Source organism: Sinocyclocheilus anshuiensis, unplaced genomic scaffold (assembly GCF_001515605.1).
Source record: "Sinocyclocheilus anshuiensis isolate Anshui unplaced genomic scaffold, SAMN03320099.WGS_v1.1 scaffold29, whole genome shotgun sequence".
NCBI lineage: Eukaryota > Metazoa > Chordata > Actinopteri > Cypriniformes > Cyprinidae > Sinocyclocheilus > Sinocyclocheilus anshuiensis.
In genome coordinates this window covers 1059729-1076221 of record NW_015539835.1, presented here as the reverse complement: position 1 = coordinate 1076221, position 16493 = coordinate 1059729, and the positions used below count along the sequence as shown (strand labels likewise).

General features: G+C 38.3%; 1 protein-coding gene across 4 annotated transcripts in view; it reads left to right on the top strand.

Moving 5' to 3' along the window:
- Positions 1-16493, top strand: part of LOC107684368 (uncharacterized) — a 23926-nt gene that overhangs the window by 5887 nt on the left and 1546 nt on the right. For all 4 annotated transcript variants that reach the window (XM_016480618.1, XM_016480620.1, XM_016480617.1 and 1 more), the window contains exons 3-16: positions 3860-3949; positions 8441-8565; positions 9106-9249; positions 9348-9416; positions 10539-10727; positions 11592-11688; positions 11852-12069; positions 12186-12339; positions 12541-12749; positions 12834-12951; positions 13531-13739; positions 13860-13974; positions 14407-14576; positions 14970-15067. In XM_016480618.1, coding sequence (XP_016336104.1) covers positions 3860-3949; positions 8441-8565; positions 9106-9249; positions 9348-9416; positions 10539-10727; positions 11592-11688; positions 11852-12069; positions 12186-12339; positions 12541-12749; positions 12834-12951; positions 13531-13739; positions 13860-13974; positions 14407-14576; positions 14970-15067 — 2005 coding nt within the window. The remainder of the gene's footprint in view (positions 1-3859; positions 3950-8440; positions 8566-9105; positions 9250-9347; positions 9417-10538; positions 10728-11591; positions 11689-11851; positions 12070-12185; positions 12340-12540; positions 12750-12833; positions 12952-13530; positions 13740-13859; positions 13975-14406; positions 14577-14969; positions 15068-16493) is intronic.

The following is a 16493-nucleotide window of genomic DNA, read 5'->3' as shown; positions in this document are numbered from 1 at the left end:
CTAAGTGTTCTAACTGTTAGTCTAAATGCATTTAGGACAAATAGCATTTAAATGATCATTTTGCTACCATTTCCGCTTGAACATGTTACACATATAAAATCAATTTGTGTTATACATTTTCATTCTCATTTCGCAACTTATAAAGCGTTCAAATGTGCTGGTTAAACAATTAGCTACAAATTGCATACATTGAGGTCCAGAATCTCACAGGGTCCGTGTAACCCTTTGCAGTTCTTTGTTCAATTCGCACCATCAAAATGAACCAAATGAAAAGTTGGCTTCAAACTTTCATTTTCAATTTCTTTGGAGCAATTTACAAACGGATAATTGTCTCCTTTTATCAATTTTACGAGTTTGGGTTGTTGCGCCCGAATATGATATTTGAACTAACATAAATGACTCATTCTGATTTTCCACTTCTCTGTTTTGCGCTCCTGATTGGACCGTACCAGTGGGAGGTGGGGATGTGGATGTATTTACCCAGAGCGCTGTATAGGCTATATGCATAGGCGGAGAGTGAACCAACTCCAGGGTAAGGCTAAAAGCAGCCAAATGTATTAACCATCATAAACCCGTCTTTTTAGACAAGAACAAGACATGGGTATCATGTAGGCTAAAAAAATGTTTAATGGGACTGAATTTGTATTTAAGGTGATTGCAATTTAATAAAAAGGTTCGAAATTGATAAGTATATAACGTTTCCTTCTTTTACTTTTCTTTTTGTTTTCATTTTGAAATGCTTATCTTTGCTGTTTACCTCACGTTATGCTATGGACAATATTTGTATGGATATTTTTATTATTCTTTTTTATTTGATTCCTCAGTGTTTGCTAAACGTTCAGTAATTTATTAGTCATTATTTAATACAGCATGTTCCCACGGTTAGGCTATTCAAACAGCGAATAAATTATATATAGAAAGTGACATTATCACTAACATTGATCTGTCGCAAGTTTAAGCACTCTCAAAAAAATCAACTATCCTTAATCACTGAAGCTGTATACACTGTGAAATTAATCTCTTACTTGCATTGTATGTACATCTGCGCTTTGTTGTTTATTATGAGAGAATTTGCAAGAGTCCCAAGCACTGTCACTGGCAGCAAAGTATATTTCTGAGAAGTACATAAAGCCCATGTCTGAGAAGTACATAAAATTAGACTGAAAGTATACTTTCCTATTTTTTATTTTAAAAGAAGTATACTAATAGCACACTTGAATAAACGTATTTTTCGTAAGGGTAGCAAAAGAGGAAAAAGTACGGGTTGAATGTTAACCACTTTCGTTTTCATATAACTAAACGGTAACACTTTACTTGAAGGGGTGTGCATAAGAATGTTAACCACTTTCGTTTTCATATAACTAAACTATGATAAAAGTTCATCAGCATGCATGCACTGATTAATCCCATGTTGTAGCAAAAAAAAAAAAAAACATGTGCTTGTGCGACCAACTGAGAAAGTTAGTCGCAAAAGAGCGACCAGTGGGAATGAGTCTGGAGTCCTGAATTGCCCAGCTCACCCTGTCAATGATCTAGCAACCCCTCAGCACCTGCGTTCAAAATTCTCAGGCGCCGCCCCTGCCCAAGTGTCATGTCATGATTATGTAGGTGTCATGATTATGAAGGTGTCATGTCAGTCTTATGCACACCCCTTCAAGTAAAGTGTAACCAACTAAACTATGATAAAAGTTCATCAGCATGCACGCACGGATTAATCCCATGTTGTAGCAACAACAAAAAAAAAACATGTGCTTGTGCGACCAACTGAGAAAGTTACGCAAACAGTAACTGCTGGTCGAACGACTGCATCCACACCATCTCTCCCTAGCCGTGCGTAATCAAAATGATGAATGTTCCTCGATGCGCAGAATTTAGAAATGGAGGAAATACTGGAGCCTCTCCAGAGTCCATATTGCTGCTGTAGGACCTCTTTAACTTGTTTGCATGTGTATCCCAGCTCCTCTACTAACCTGTGGATGGATTACACTTTCGTAATCAAGCACACTCCACTCACACATCTTCCAGAAAATCTGTGGTTGTTAACGTGCAGTCACACAGGTAATGGAGGTCTGATGATAAATTATTGCATGGTCAGACGTGCCAATGCATAGTCATAGGGCCTATACATACAGCGCTCTGGGTAAATAGGGGGAGCGCAGGGCACAAAGTAACGCGGGGTAAATTGTAACACACGTGGTTTAAATATTTCCACACATGCTAGCATAACCAAATTTACAGCACTTACTAGTTACCATATCAACAGTATATAGAGAAAAAAAGTGCGCCAAAATTCAAAAGTCTTTTGAAGATATCACTGGACATTTATTTTACCATAGTAAAATTATATTTCTGGCTTAAGTAAATTTTTCATCTCAGTTTTTATTACTCATTTAAAATGAGACAAATCTGCTATTATTTTAATCTCCAATCTGTTATTTATCAGTTTAGATTATTATTATTTTTAATGCTTCGCTAACTATCAGAAGACAGTAACCGGTTTTAAATTCCAGTTGCGCAGATGGGGCACGTTGTAACACTGCCTTACAATGTGCTATTTTATTTTATGACATTAGCGATGTAATTCACACTATTTACTTTAATAAATTTTAATGATAAACGACGAGAAACAGGTGAATAAATACTGATAGTCAATGTTTAATGTTAAGAAATTATGATTTTAAGACATGTAAAGCATTTTTGCTCGTTTATGTGGGCCGTCCCAAGCATGGCTGCAATGTGTTCGTTGTCAAAGTCCAAAATCAGATTATTTTTAATTCTTAAACGCCATTATTTTATTTGAAATAATTATTTTATTGACAAAATATTTTAGTTTGTCTTGTATATTTTTTCATTCGATCAGATAACATTTTAAGCTGTCATATGGTCATGTTACAACGTGCCCCTCAGCTGTAACAATGTACCCCATCTATGGGGCATGTTGTCACATTTCACTTCTTTTTCACTTACCTTCTTTTTGAGGGCAAATAAAGAAAAACGTATACACTGTAATTATGAAACAAAGCGACATATTTGTACTAGACAATTGTAAAATTACTGTGGATAAAAAAATTATACTATTATGAACCCCATGTGGATTTACACAATTTGAGAAAGTCAAAAAGTGTTACTTTGTGCCCCGTTCTCCCCCTACATCCACATCCCCACCCCCGCTCCCCCCACTGGTACGGTCCAACCGGGAGCGCAAAACAGAGAAGTGGAAAATCAGAATAATGAGTCATTTTTTGTTAGTTAAAAAATCAGATTCCAATCAGAAACCCAAACTCTACAACGGGGCATGTTGTCACATTTCACTTCCATTTTTTGAGGGTAAATAAAGAAAAACTTATACACTGTAATTATGAAACAAAGCGACATATTTGTACTAGACAAGTGTGAAATCACTGCGGATAAAAAAATTATACTCTGAACCGCATGTGGATTTACACAATTTGAGAAAGTCAAAAAGTGTTACTTTGTGCCCCGTTCTCCCCCTACATCCACATCCCCACCCCCGCTCCCCCCACTGGTACGGTCCAACCGGGAGCGCAAAACAGAGAAGTGGAAAATCAGAATAATGAGTCATTTTTTGTTAGTTAAAAAATCAGATTCCAATCAGAAACCCAAACTCGTAAAATTGAAAATTAAAATGAGAGACAATTATCCATTTGTAAATTGCTCCAAAGAAATTGAAAATGAAAGTTTGAAGCCAACTTTTCATTTGGTTCATTTTGATGGTGCGAATTGAACAAAGAACTGCAAAGGGTTACACGGACCACGGTTGCACTATGGGCAATACAAGGTCCTATGTTAAAGATTGTGCATAAAGATGTCATATGTTAAAGATGTGTTTGTTTCTCAGGTATGTTCAGGGCAGAGTGCCATGATCGTCATTTCTGGTTGTCTGTCAACTCAAATTTCCTTGGCCACAAATTTAGGTTCCACGTTCAAGGTATTCAGTGTTTATTAGTCTCTCTCTTTCTTTCTTTTCTTTCTCTCTCTCAATTTTCAATTCAATTCAAATCAGCTTTATTGGTATGACAAATTGTACATTGTATTGCCAAAGCATTTATATGAGCAAGAAAAACAGAATAGGGAAATAAAATGTACAAAAAGGAATTGTATGATGAACAGGTGTAGAAAAACAATAGTACAGCAATATGTACAATGAGTGGTGTGTGTGTGTTTACATATGAGTGTACAAGAGTTTGTGTGTGTGTGTGTGTGTGAGTACATGGGCGCAGGACTGTTGACTCTACACTGGTTGACTTTTCCCTCTTTTTGTGGCAGGCTTTAATGTACCTTGCCGCTAGTGAAATGCAGCCCTTTTTTTTTTTTTCACCAAGCAAATATTGAACTTGTGCATCGTTCTCAAGCTTTTTGAAGTTGGGCCAAATAATTTCAGATTTGGGAAAGAATTGTTTTTGAATGTCATTATAGTTAGAGCAGGTGGTTATGAAGTGTAGCTCTGTTTCTACTTCTCCTTGGCTACAGTACGGGTATAACCTGCTCTCTCTGGGCAGCCAGCTCTGTCTGTATCTGCCTCTCTCTATAGCCAAGCTGTGGTCACGGAGTCTGTATATAAACTTTTTTTTTTTTTAAATTTGTCTCAGTTTGTGATCTCTGATTGTGCTCAGATATTCTGCTGTTGTGTGATCCCTCTTTAGAGCCAAATAGCTTTGCAGTTTATTTTGATTTGGTGTTGTTTTGTACCAATAAGCTAGGTAGTTTTCTTTTTGTGCATGAATCATTTGGTTAGGCCGAATTCTGTGGATGAGGGTGTCAGTGTCCTGAGGCTGGTTATTGTTGGTTTGATTAGTCTGTTTGTGGGGCCTCTTTTCAGCGTTCATTTCATGGGTTTTAAAGGCTTTAAAATAAGAGTTGGGGTCACTCAATTTTAGATGTATCCAAAATTTGATGGCTCTTTTCTCAATGTGGAGTAATGGAGGGTATTGGCCTAAATTCTGCCCTGCATGCTGTATTAGGTGTATTTCTCTGTACCCGAAGGACGCTTTTACAAAACTCACTCTGCAGGGCTTCAGTTGGATTTTTGTCCCATTTTTTTCAAACTCATGATTTAGGAGAGGATCCCAAACTTCACTGCCATATAGTGCAATTGGTTGTACAACTGCTTGGAATATTTTGAGCCAGATTCTAATTGGTATTTCAAATTGGAAAGATTTTTTAATGGCATAGAAAATTCTTGCTTTCTCTTTCAGTTAATTCACGGCCAAGTTGAGGTTTCTGTTTGCACTGAATTTCAACCCAAGGTATGTGTAGTTTGTGGCATGATCAATTGTGGTCATATCGAGGGTGAAATTTTATTTCTTTCACTGAACTCTGCATCCTTTCTGGAATGTTAGAACTTTTGTTTTAGTTGGGTTACTGTCACGGCCCAGGTCTGACAGAGCTTGTGTAGGATTTCTTGGTTCTGCTGTAGACCCTCTTCTGTTGGAGACAGCAGGACCAGATCAACTGCATAGAGGAGGAACTTTTATAGCGGAGTCATATAGTGTGAGGCCAGGTGCTGCTGATTGTTCTGTAGTTTTGCCAATTCATTAATATAAATATTGAAGAGGGTCACATCCCACCCTTGAGTGAAGAACTCGGTCTGTTTATTGCTGATTTTGATTGCACATTTATTATTTGAATACATGGTTTTTGTGATGTTGTATGTTTTGCCCCCTATACCAATTTCTGAAAGTTTAGATGGTAGACCTTGGTGCCAAATTGAATCAAAGGCCTTCTAGAAATCTACAAAGCATGCAAATATTTTGGTTTTGTTTTGGTTAATGTATTTGTCAATCCGGTTATGCAGGGTGAAGATATGGTCTGATGTTCTAGATTTGGATGAGAATCCAATTTGACCTTTGCTTAAGACATTGTGTTCGGTGAGGAAGTGAATGAGCCTTGTGTTGATAATGCTACAGAACAGCTTCCCCAGATCACTGCTTACACAGATGCCTCTGTAATTGTTTGGATCAAACTTGTGTCCACTTTTGAAAATGGGTGTTATGAGTCCTCTATTCCAGGTTTCAGGGAAATGACTGACACTCAGAACGAAGCTGAACCATTTTAGTAGGTCCAATCTTAATTTGTGCTCTGTGTTCTTGAGCATTTAGTTGAGGATGCCATCTGGTCCACTTGCTTTCTTTTGTTTTTGTTTTTTAGGGTCTGGATTTTATCAATCAGTTCATTTTCTGTAATGATGTAGTCTTATGGGTTTTGGTGTGTACCAAGTGAATGTTCCATATTAATCATTTTTTCATATATTTGGCTTTGTTCTGGGTTCATTTTAATTTCAGTAAAGTTGTTCAAAGTGTTTTTTCCAGGTATCTCCTTTATGGCTTTGTTCATGATGATGTTTTGTTATTTATTTTTTTATTCAGGGGATTCCAGTTGTCCCAAAAATTGTTAGAATTTACAGATTCTTCAGTAGTTTAGTTGATTTTGGATGTACTTTTATACAGTTTAAGTTCTTCACAATATTGATGGCGCAAATCTGCATTGTTTGGTTGTCTATGCTTTTGATCTGATAATTGTCTTAATTTTTTACTCATTGTTTTACAGCCTAAATCAAACCATTTTTCATTTTCTTGTATGGTTTTATGGATTTTCTTAGATGTGGGGTGAGATAAATTGGCCAAATAATCAAATATATAATTTATGTTTTCCAAAGCCAGATTGACACCATCTCCATTGTAAACTCTCTGCCTAGAAAGTTAAGTAAATGTACTTTTGGATGGCAAATTGCTGTCACATTTTTCTGATCTGTTTTGTGCCCATCTGTAATTCTCTCAAATGTTGTACAGCTTACTGGGCTGTGAATGTACGTTCATATATTTTTTGTCCTTTTTAGGTAAACTGTAATTTGACTGGTCTGATAGGGGTGTTAGTGATTTGACCGTGAATGCTCTGAAAGAAAATGGATCTAAATCTGTAATCATGTAATCAACGGTTGAACAACCATGAAATGAACTGTAAGTGTACCTTCCAAGAGAGTCTCCTCTCACCCTGCCGTTGACAATGTACAGACCCAGGCTTTGGCAGAGGTCCATCTGAAGCTTCCCATTTTTAATCACTTGGTCATCAAGAGTTATATCTTGGGAAGTTTACAATGTTTTGTGGGAAGCTCTGTCCAACAATATAGTTATTCCCATTATCTGTGGCGTAGTCCGGAAGAGATCCTGTTCTGGCATTTAGATCCCCACAAATCAAAACACTTCCCTGGGCCTGGAAGTGGTTAATTTGACTGTGGAGAGATTTAAAGATGTCCTCATTAGTGAAGTGAAGTGACATGTGGCCAAGTATGGTGACCCATACTAGGAATTAGTGCTCTGCATTTACCCATCCAAAGTGCACACACACAGCAGTGAACACACACACACCGTGAACACACACCCGGAGCAGTGGGCAGCCATTTATGCTGCGGCGCCCGGGGAGCAGTTGGGGGTTCGGTGCCTTGCTCAAGGGCACCTCAGTCGTGGTATTGAAGGTGGGAGAGAGCGCTGTACATTCACTCCCCCCACCTACAATCCCTGCCGGTACGAGACTCGAACCCACAACCTTTGGGTTATGAGTCCGACTCTCTAACCATTAGGCCACGACTTCCATACTTTATAGTATGGAGATTCAGAGGGAGGAAAATGGAGGGCACATAAGAAACCATCTTTAGTGGTTTGTTTGGGTAAGGTGCTTGTTGATTTTGAGCCAGATATGTGATTCTTTTTTTAATTGTTTGGATGTATTTGTCAGTTTCTTGTTTGTGCCAGATTATGATGCCCCCTGAATCTCTTCCACGTGTGATTCATTCATGTTTTCTAGAGGATAGAGATGTTTCGCAGTATCCTAAGGGACAAAGAGTGACTTCATCGGTTCTGTGCCATGTTTCCATTGTAATAATTAATGATCTCATTTTGTCAACAAATGTAAAAAAAAAAATTAATAAATTCAACAGTCTTAATATTGCTCTAGAGTAATATAGGCCCAAGTCCAACATATCAAAGATCATGTGTAAACGTAGATCTACTGTTTTTTTTATATATTTTTTTATTTTATGAGGACTACTGTTCCAGCTGTGTGCAGATAAGTCTGAGCAGGTCCTTAATCTCTACCAGGTTGGTGTGGTTTGGTCCTTTCAGTGTATTGGCAGAGTTGGCCCTGGTTTGAAGTATGATGTGTGGGATCTGGGACAGTTTTGCCATCTGACTTTTGCAATTCATTGTAAAGTCACCAGAACACTTGATGACCAACAAATGACACCTAAATAACAGGACAAAACAACTACTTTATCATAATTTTCGTGACCTTAATCATAAGATTCAAGTAGACTGACTTATGATGCTCAAAAAAAAAAGTCAGTTTACATGCCCAACATCGCCCTGATTACCCTAATTCACCCTGTATCTGGTAACTGAAATTATGTAATTCTCTACTTTTACAGCAGACTCTGAGGTCCATGAGGTTTCTGGTCAGTGGGCAGCAGAGTGTGGCTATACTATGGCTCTTGACTCCTGGGGTGACCTGCTTCTGCGTGTTTCTTATCTTGCCTGTCTGGTGGAGAACCAGGTGAGAGACACTCAAGAAAGGTCAACCAAAATGTGGCTTTTCCAAACATTGGTTAACTGTAAATGGTTTAACATTGCACCAAATTTGACAGTTTTACAGGAAATGTAATTTTTGCAAGTAAAAACAATGAATTGCCATATAATTCATGGTGAAAAACAGTAAAAGGACATTCCCAGAAATCTGTGCGTGACATCACATATGATTGATATTTTATTTTTTTTCTTGATTTTGTTATCAGTGAAACATTTGTGTTCAGTTAATGTTTATTGCATTACTTTAGTGTTGTGTTCCCTTGACTGTGTTTTGACTTAATGTGTATGTCCCTGTGCACCATCTTTATGATTATTGGCGATGTTTTATAGTCACGACGATTGTGAAAATGAAATTTCATTAATCATTTGCCTTTCTATTTTACCACCTATATTATCATGGTGGAGATCAGTACAGTAGGATATTTTTTCACAGTGATAGTTTTGTTATATGGTATTTGATAAACTTTAGAGCACAACAGTTAGCAGTGTTGTTTTTTTGTTGTTTCAGAGGGAGACTGAATTTCAGTTGCTGGTGTGGTTTATAAATCAGGACTCAAATGGGGAGGAGAAAAACTACCCTTTACTGCTCACCTGCCCTCTCCAGGTCCCATGGGCACCTCGGGAGCTCGTCTGTGAGCAGAACTACATGGAGGTGGAACATAAATTTTGTATTATGAAGTGTAAATTTCCTGATATAAACAAAACGTTGTGTGGAAACACAAGTCCCATGATGCTTCCCCCAAACCCCAGGTGTCTGTGCTGAAACTGCTGCCTCCTGATAATCACATGGACACAGCATGGGTAACACCAGCCCCTGTGGTAAGAGACTGTGCATTTTTACTGTTTGGATTTAATGTATCTGATTTATCCGCTTTCTGTCATTGTTAGCAGCGTCTGTGAACTGAATGAACAGAATTAACTTCCATTGATTGATCAAAAACTTGGTCAAATCCTAAGACAAACTTGTACCATTGATTGAACCTGGCTTGCTTCGTAGAATGGGGTTCTTCCAATGTTTTTTTTTTTTTTAAACCCGCTACAACCAAAACCTCTGGCTTGCTCACTGGAGTATTAAATCATTATGTGTTGCCTTTTTAGCAGCTCCCTGTTTAAATTAATTAAGCTGGGCGATATGACCAAAATCTTTACCACTATTACAAGTAATTTTCAACGACCGTAAGGGATGGAGTTACATAGTAATTCAGTCTAAAATTAGAGATGCTACTGATTGAAATTAACATATTTCTCAAAATTGTAGATTAAATGACTGCTAATTAATTTTGGAAAATGTTAAACTCTCATCAGACTGTTTGACAGCCAGCTATTTTTCACAACCGAATTGGATCTTCATTAATGCTTTGAGAATTGTTTATTCTAGCTTGCAACAAAACTGACTATTTTAAATTACGCTATCTCGGTGTGTTGGAGCATCAGATTTTTCAGACGTTTCACCTGTGATATTATTAATACTTTTTGAGAATTGCTTACTCTAACTTTGAACAAAACTAACCAATATTTAAATCTTGTACTTGCATTATGTGCTAAACAACACTGTAATTACAGTATAGCTAGATCTAAAATCCGGAGAATCACCTTTATCATTTTTATTTTAAGGCATTATAGATATAATACCCTCATAATCTTTACTCAAAATAACTTCACCTTGCAACCACATCTCATCTCTTCTCTGATAACGGGTTTACTGGCACGTGGATTGGACGGTAAACTGTCACTCAAGTGCAATAGCAAATGACAGTGCAGCAATAGCAAAAGACAAACAATCCAATCAATTCCTGATGGACAAAATCAAGTCCCACCCATTTTTTTCCTCATTTGAGAAGTTGTTTCACTCAGATATGTCAAGATAGAGGACAAGACGTTCGCAACTTCCATTTCATGCTGACTTTAACTGTGCGTGTGTGTGTGTTCTTGTCGTCTCAGGAGTTGGGGGAGGGTCTGTTGGAATGGAGGGTGGTGTTCCGTATACCAGTGCTCAGACAGGAGGGTGGCATGAGGGAGGAGACCGTTCCAGTGAGAATGGCACACTTGCTGGGCTACCACATTAACACCACCGACTCTCGCATCCTCCTTCGTTGTGCCTATGGATCCAAACTGGCATACATGCTACAGGTCGAGAATAAAGCCAAGGATAAAGCAGAGATTGCTAACCCCATTTAGACATTGAGTCCAGTTAGATGATTTTTCTTTATTTATTATTATTATTTATTTTTTTGGCACAATGATTGTGTTAAGGATGGGAAGACAACACTTTTGTATTCTGGATGAGTCAACATATCGTACATGTAAATTTTTTTACAGACAATCATGTAGTGTATGGCGAACACAGACTTTGATATTTATATGTGATTGCATCTAGGCCTATTTGGAGGATAATTAAACATGTTTGATATCTTGAGCTGGTTTTAGAATACGCATTGTTTTCATTTAGCATGCATCTCCAAGAAATGAGGACCATATTTCTGTGTGAAAGTGTATGATGCCTAGTGTTTTAAAATCTGTTCTGATTTTAAAAGTTGTGTAGTGTATTCCAGCCTTAAACTGATATAACTAATCTTGTATTGAATCCTTGACATTGCTTTAATAGCAGCTGTAAACTGGATGCTCCACCCAAAAATGACAATCATGTAATTTACTCGCCCTCATGCCATTCCAAAATTTCTTCTGTGTAACAAACAAAAAATATTTTAGAACATATTATTCAAGATGTTTTATGTTTTTTTTTTTTCTTGCCATTTAATGGAATTTAATGGCCTTTAATGCTCCCAAAAATTTTCAAAATATGATCTCTTTTATTCCGTGGAAGAAAGTCATGCAGGTTTGGCTTGACCTGAGGGGTGAGTAAATAATGCCAGAATTTTTATTTTTGAGTGGACAATCCTTTAAGTCAGTGCTGATGTTCCCTGGTATGCAAGCCTAAATTTCAGTTTCACAATGGGCTGTTATGAAAAGCATATTTTTTCTGAACTGTTTCAGTGGGGTGAGACTGACGTGGAAGTGGTCAGTGCCACCATCTTGTACAAGCTTAAATGGACCCTGTTGACTGTTGACATGTCAGTGGCCTGCACCATTGGTATGTTACTCTTGCTGACTCCAATTTTTTTTTTTGGCTTCCTAGGCCAATTATGTAGCTCATAAACTGATGTACTACATTTCTAAACCTAATTATCTTTCCTGCAAATGTTCTACTGAGCCTCTCAGTTCAGCTCACCTCCTCCTCAAATCCTCTCTTTCAGGTCAAGCTCGAATGGATGGTTCTGATGTTTTGTGGTCGCTCCCACATGACCTCCCCACTCTGGTCCATCCTCCCTTCACAGAAAAGGGTCTTAAGTTGGGTGTTGGGGGGCGGTACCTGTCTGAGTGTGTTGCCCACCAGCGTGGTTACATGATTCACAACAACAACAGAACATTGGAGATACGTATTCCTTTCGGAGCTGAAGGAGGATTCATCAAGGTACCCCAGATATCATCTACACTTGCTGTTTAGCTGACATCACATTTTTCCACTTTTTCCATTACATTTTGATTTTAATGTTTGTTACCAACCATCTTTCTCCTGTTCTTGGTTAGAGTCATGTGATTGATGGACTGTACTCTCAGTCATATTTTGTGGATGTGTTCCTGCTGCGTGAATGGGAGGATACAGCATGGAGTCTGACTCAGCAGCGGACATTCAGAGCACTTTTTATTTATCACTTGCCCCGTCCAGTCACACTTATTAACAGTGAGAACACAAACCAATCCACTTACACACTGTTCTCTAACTGCTACATGTTACTTTTGTCTTTTATAACCAGAGTTTTGACTATCACCATGAAGTCTGATCCACTTTGCCTTCTGGCAAGAATATTTACAGAAGACAAGACCATCTGACTGTGTGTGTGTGTGTGTGTGTGTGTGTCTGTCTCTCTTTTTGCCATTGTAGAGACTGTGCCTTCACAGAGGGAGTTTTCCATCTCATTGTGCTGTTTTCCTCATGATGTTTCTTTGGGGAATGTGACTGTAGCAGGTCAACCAGTGCTCTGGGAGGAAATGGAACGGAAAGGAGTGCGTCTCTCTCAAAATCCTTTTCCCAACAACACCTACATGTATCTGTTTCAGATGCCCTTTTCTCATTCGCTCATCCCACAAAAGGTGATATACCACATACACTGGTTTGCCAGTATTTTTATTGATATTTTTAATAAGGAATGCTTCCTTCCCTCTCTGCTGATGTAGTATTTGGGAGACAGGTTTAGGAGGTACACTCTTTATGGGGTCTTCTCTTTCATTCTGTTTCCTGATGGAGAGATCTACAACCATTCTGCTACTGTTAAGGCAGAGCTGCAGGATGTAGGTATGTAATGTCCCTCTCATTTAAAATTACGAATAAAAAAAAAAAAATGCACTAATAAAAAAAAAAATTGTCCCATCTTATTGGCAAAGTATATTTATGCTATCTCTGCTCACCAATGTCTTGTTGAGCATGACAAAAATTGGGAAAAGCCTTTGACACAACTGAGCCAAGTTTGAATCCACCTTAGGTCTGGGTTTTATGGATAGGGACAAGTATGGTTCCAGTAAGGCAGAATTCAGTTTTATTTATTTATATATATATATACACACACACACAACTAATAATAAAAATATTCTCATACACTGAATGTTATTGCATACTATTTTACAATGTAATCCAAAATTACACTGAGGTGCACAACTGAGTACCAGTGAAACCAAACTAAAACTACCTTACCAGTTATTCATAGGAACCATGCTCCATCTTTAACTCAATTGCCAATGTGAAAGTCTCTTAAAAATGGTGCATACAAAACACAACAAGTCATAAGTGAGCTGCTAAGCAGTATTTAATTTGCCATTCTTGAAAAGAGCCATTCCAGACTGTATTTGTTTTATCGGTGTCTTTTATGTCTCTCAGTCCTGCCAAAGCTTGAAGGGGAGTGTACAGCACGAGGTGTGCGTACCTTGGCTTACTATGGTAATATAGACTCCTCTGAGTGGAGTTTGTATGTAGGAGGGATGAGGGTTGACTGGGAGCTGGTGGAGCTTGGGGGATTCTCTCTGGATCCCCACGAGCTCTACCTTAGCCTGGAGGTTCCACTCTATGCCACTGGCATGGCCTATGAGGTACAGGAAATGCCTGACACCAGCCATTATTCATTTGAAATCTTTGTAACAAGATGATTGATCTTTCAGTGTAAAATTATTACAGTTCATACCAATGTAATGCTTTCCTCTGTCTCTTAGGGCTTGGGACTGCAAGGTCTATTAGTGAGTGTGCTGGTGAGATTAGTTCATCTGGAAACAGCAGAAGAACAGACTCATGTGCAGCGCTGTGTGTTCCCTGTGAGAGAGTTATTGGGTAATTTTTTTACAAACCACTGTACTCTTAATGGACACTTTATCCATACATACTGTAACTCTACAGTTCATATAAAGAATTTGCCACTACACCGCTCAAAACTCGCGTTTGAATCGTCAGAGGCAAACTTTTTAAATATAAAATATCCGATCACAAATGCGGGGCATAGAGGAGAAACAATTTACAGTATGTGGAAAATAATGTGTTTTTTGAACCTTAAACCGCATAAACATTTCATTACACCAAATATACAAAATAATGTTCTTTTTTTGCAACGTAATATGACCCCTATAGAGGTACAAAAATGCATAAAAGCGAAGTTAATTGTGAGGTCATTAAACACAATTATGACTGTTTATAATGCAGTAAACATTGGAAACATATCTTGAAGGAGCTGGTTTCTTCCTTTTGCTTTGTTTCTTCTCTGTACAGTGTGTCTGCCTGATGGAAGAATGGTGGTGATGGTCGACACAGCTGGTGTTTCTCCCCCAGTAAACCCCAATCACACAGCCCTGCTGGATCCTGCCTGTAGACCACTGGAGACTGACAATTCCAGAGCCATATTCAGTTTCTTCATAGACTCCTGTGGCACTGTCACAACAGTAGGATTTGAATATTTTGAATATCATCCTCCGTGTACAGAGAAATATAGTAGTTTCTAGTTTAAGCAAGGGCTAATGGAGCGCTTGTATTTAAGTCTTTATATTTTTATTTATTTATTTTTTTATTTTTCTCCATGGAAAAACTTTTTACTTGTCATTGTGAATATACTTGGGTTGTAGTAGCTTACTCTGTGGTTACTCTATTTATCAATTTTAAGCAGTTTCCGCAGTTATATAATATCAAGATAAATATTCAGCTTTTTGATCGTTATCAGTATTTCAAAACTTTATTTTTATTATTATTATTATTATTATTAATAGATATACCACCTATTTACAGAAGTCTTCCTCTATCATTTATAAACTTTATCAATAAATCTGTTTTACCTGCAGCATGATGGTGATCAGGTGATTTACAGGAATGAGGTGAGAAACATGCCCCCTTTTCCTCTACACCTGAGACCCCTCAGCCAACCTCAACCACATTATAGGTAAAAACCCCTTTATAATAAATTAATCATGAACTTGTAGTACACAATTTGCAAGATGAATACTGATTTCTGCCTAATGTTAGGGAGAAGCCACAGAAAAGACCAGAAATGCATTGTAGAGAATGTTAAATTCATGTTGAACAACTAGATGGGGCTTATGCAGTGCTTATACTGGACGTGAGTCACTATTCTCTCTGCATTAGCGCTGTTTTAAACTTATTACTTACTAATGCATTTGCTTACTGGATCCTTGAACTTTCCAGGAGCTTACTGATTTAAAATTATCTGATCAAAAAAACCTGCCGCTTTTCATTTTAAGAATTGTTTTCGTTAAAATGTACTGATTCAAATAATTAATTATTATTCTACTACTCTGCGCGCCTCCCCTGACCTGCTCTCACGCCCCACACAGTGAAACCCCCTGAGGTAGACCAACTCAGCTTGCATTCATTCACGTGATTTGTCATGATGAGAGGTAATTCACGGTGCCCCCTTCTGGGTGCTCCAATCAGGATTTTTTTGTGCCCATCACCGATTGTCGATCACAGGAGGCAGTATCTGCCAATACCGATACCGATCTTTTTGAAGCCGTCCTTTTTACCATGTAGAATTATTTATAGTGATGCATTTTTGTTTTTACATTGGGGCAGTTTTTGCACAATAGCTTACACACAGCACAAGCCTGATTTCGTGAGCTGTACTGTATGTGAGGCGGCCTCATGCCAGGTTTACACATACTCCATTTGCAGTGCGTATGCAGTCCATGTGCATACAGAAGCAGCACGGACTCACATTGTGCTTTCACACAGGAGTCCGCTACTGATCCGCGGATGTTTGCCACAAACACAACATTTATCCATTTTGATTTCAAATCCAAACGTTGTTACTGAAAATGCTTTTTGAGCATAGTGATTCTGTTTTTACGCAGTACAGTAGTACAATCTTTCATAGACGTGTTTAAACGCAATAAATTATTTTACCCGCGCCGGACAGAGATTGAGACGGTGCCGCTGCATATCATGCTGAACCTCTCACAGCAGGCGCGTCAGCTTGAGATTGGTTTTATCGGCCTTTATAGAGACCGCTGATCAAACTTCCCCAAGCCATTATCGGACGATAGTGATCGGTTGCCGATCAATCGGAGCACCCCTATTTATATAGTGTCATTTCTAATCACCCAGACACTGACACGTTGACTCTGAGTACCAACAGCATGTCAGAAGTGCCAGTATGCACAAAAAAAAGTGCCGGTAAGCGAAAGAGAAAAAATAGAAGTGCCGGTGTTGTGCCCATTTTCGACCCCCTGCCAAATTATTACCCCTCTCGTTGAAATCGCTATCTGATTGCCTAATCCTAACCCCTCCCCCACACCTAACCAATACTAGGGGGGAAATAATTTGGCAGGGGTCAGAATTGGGCACAACAC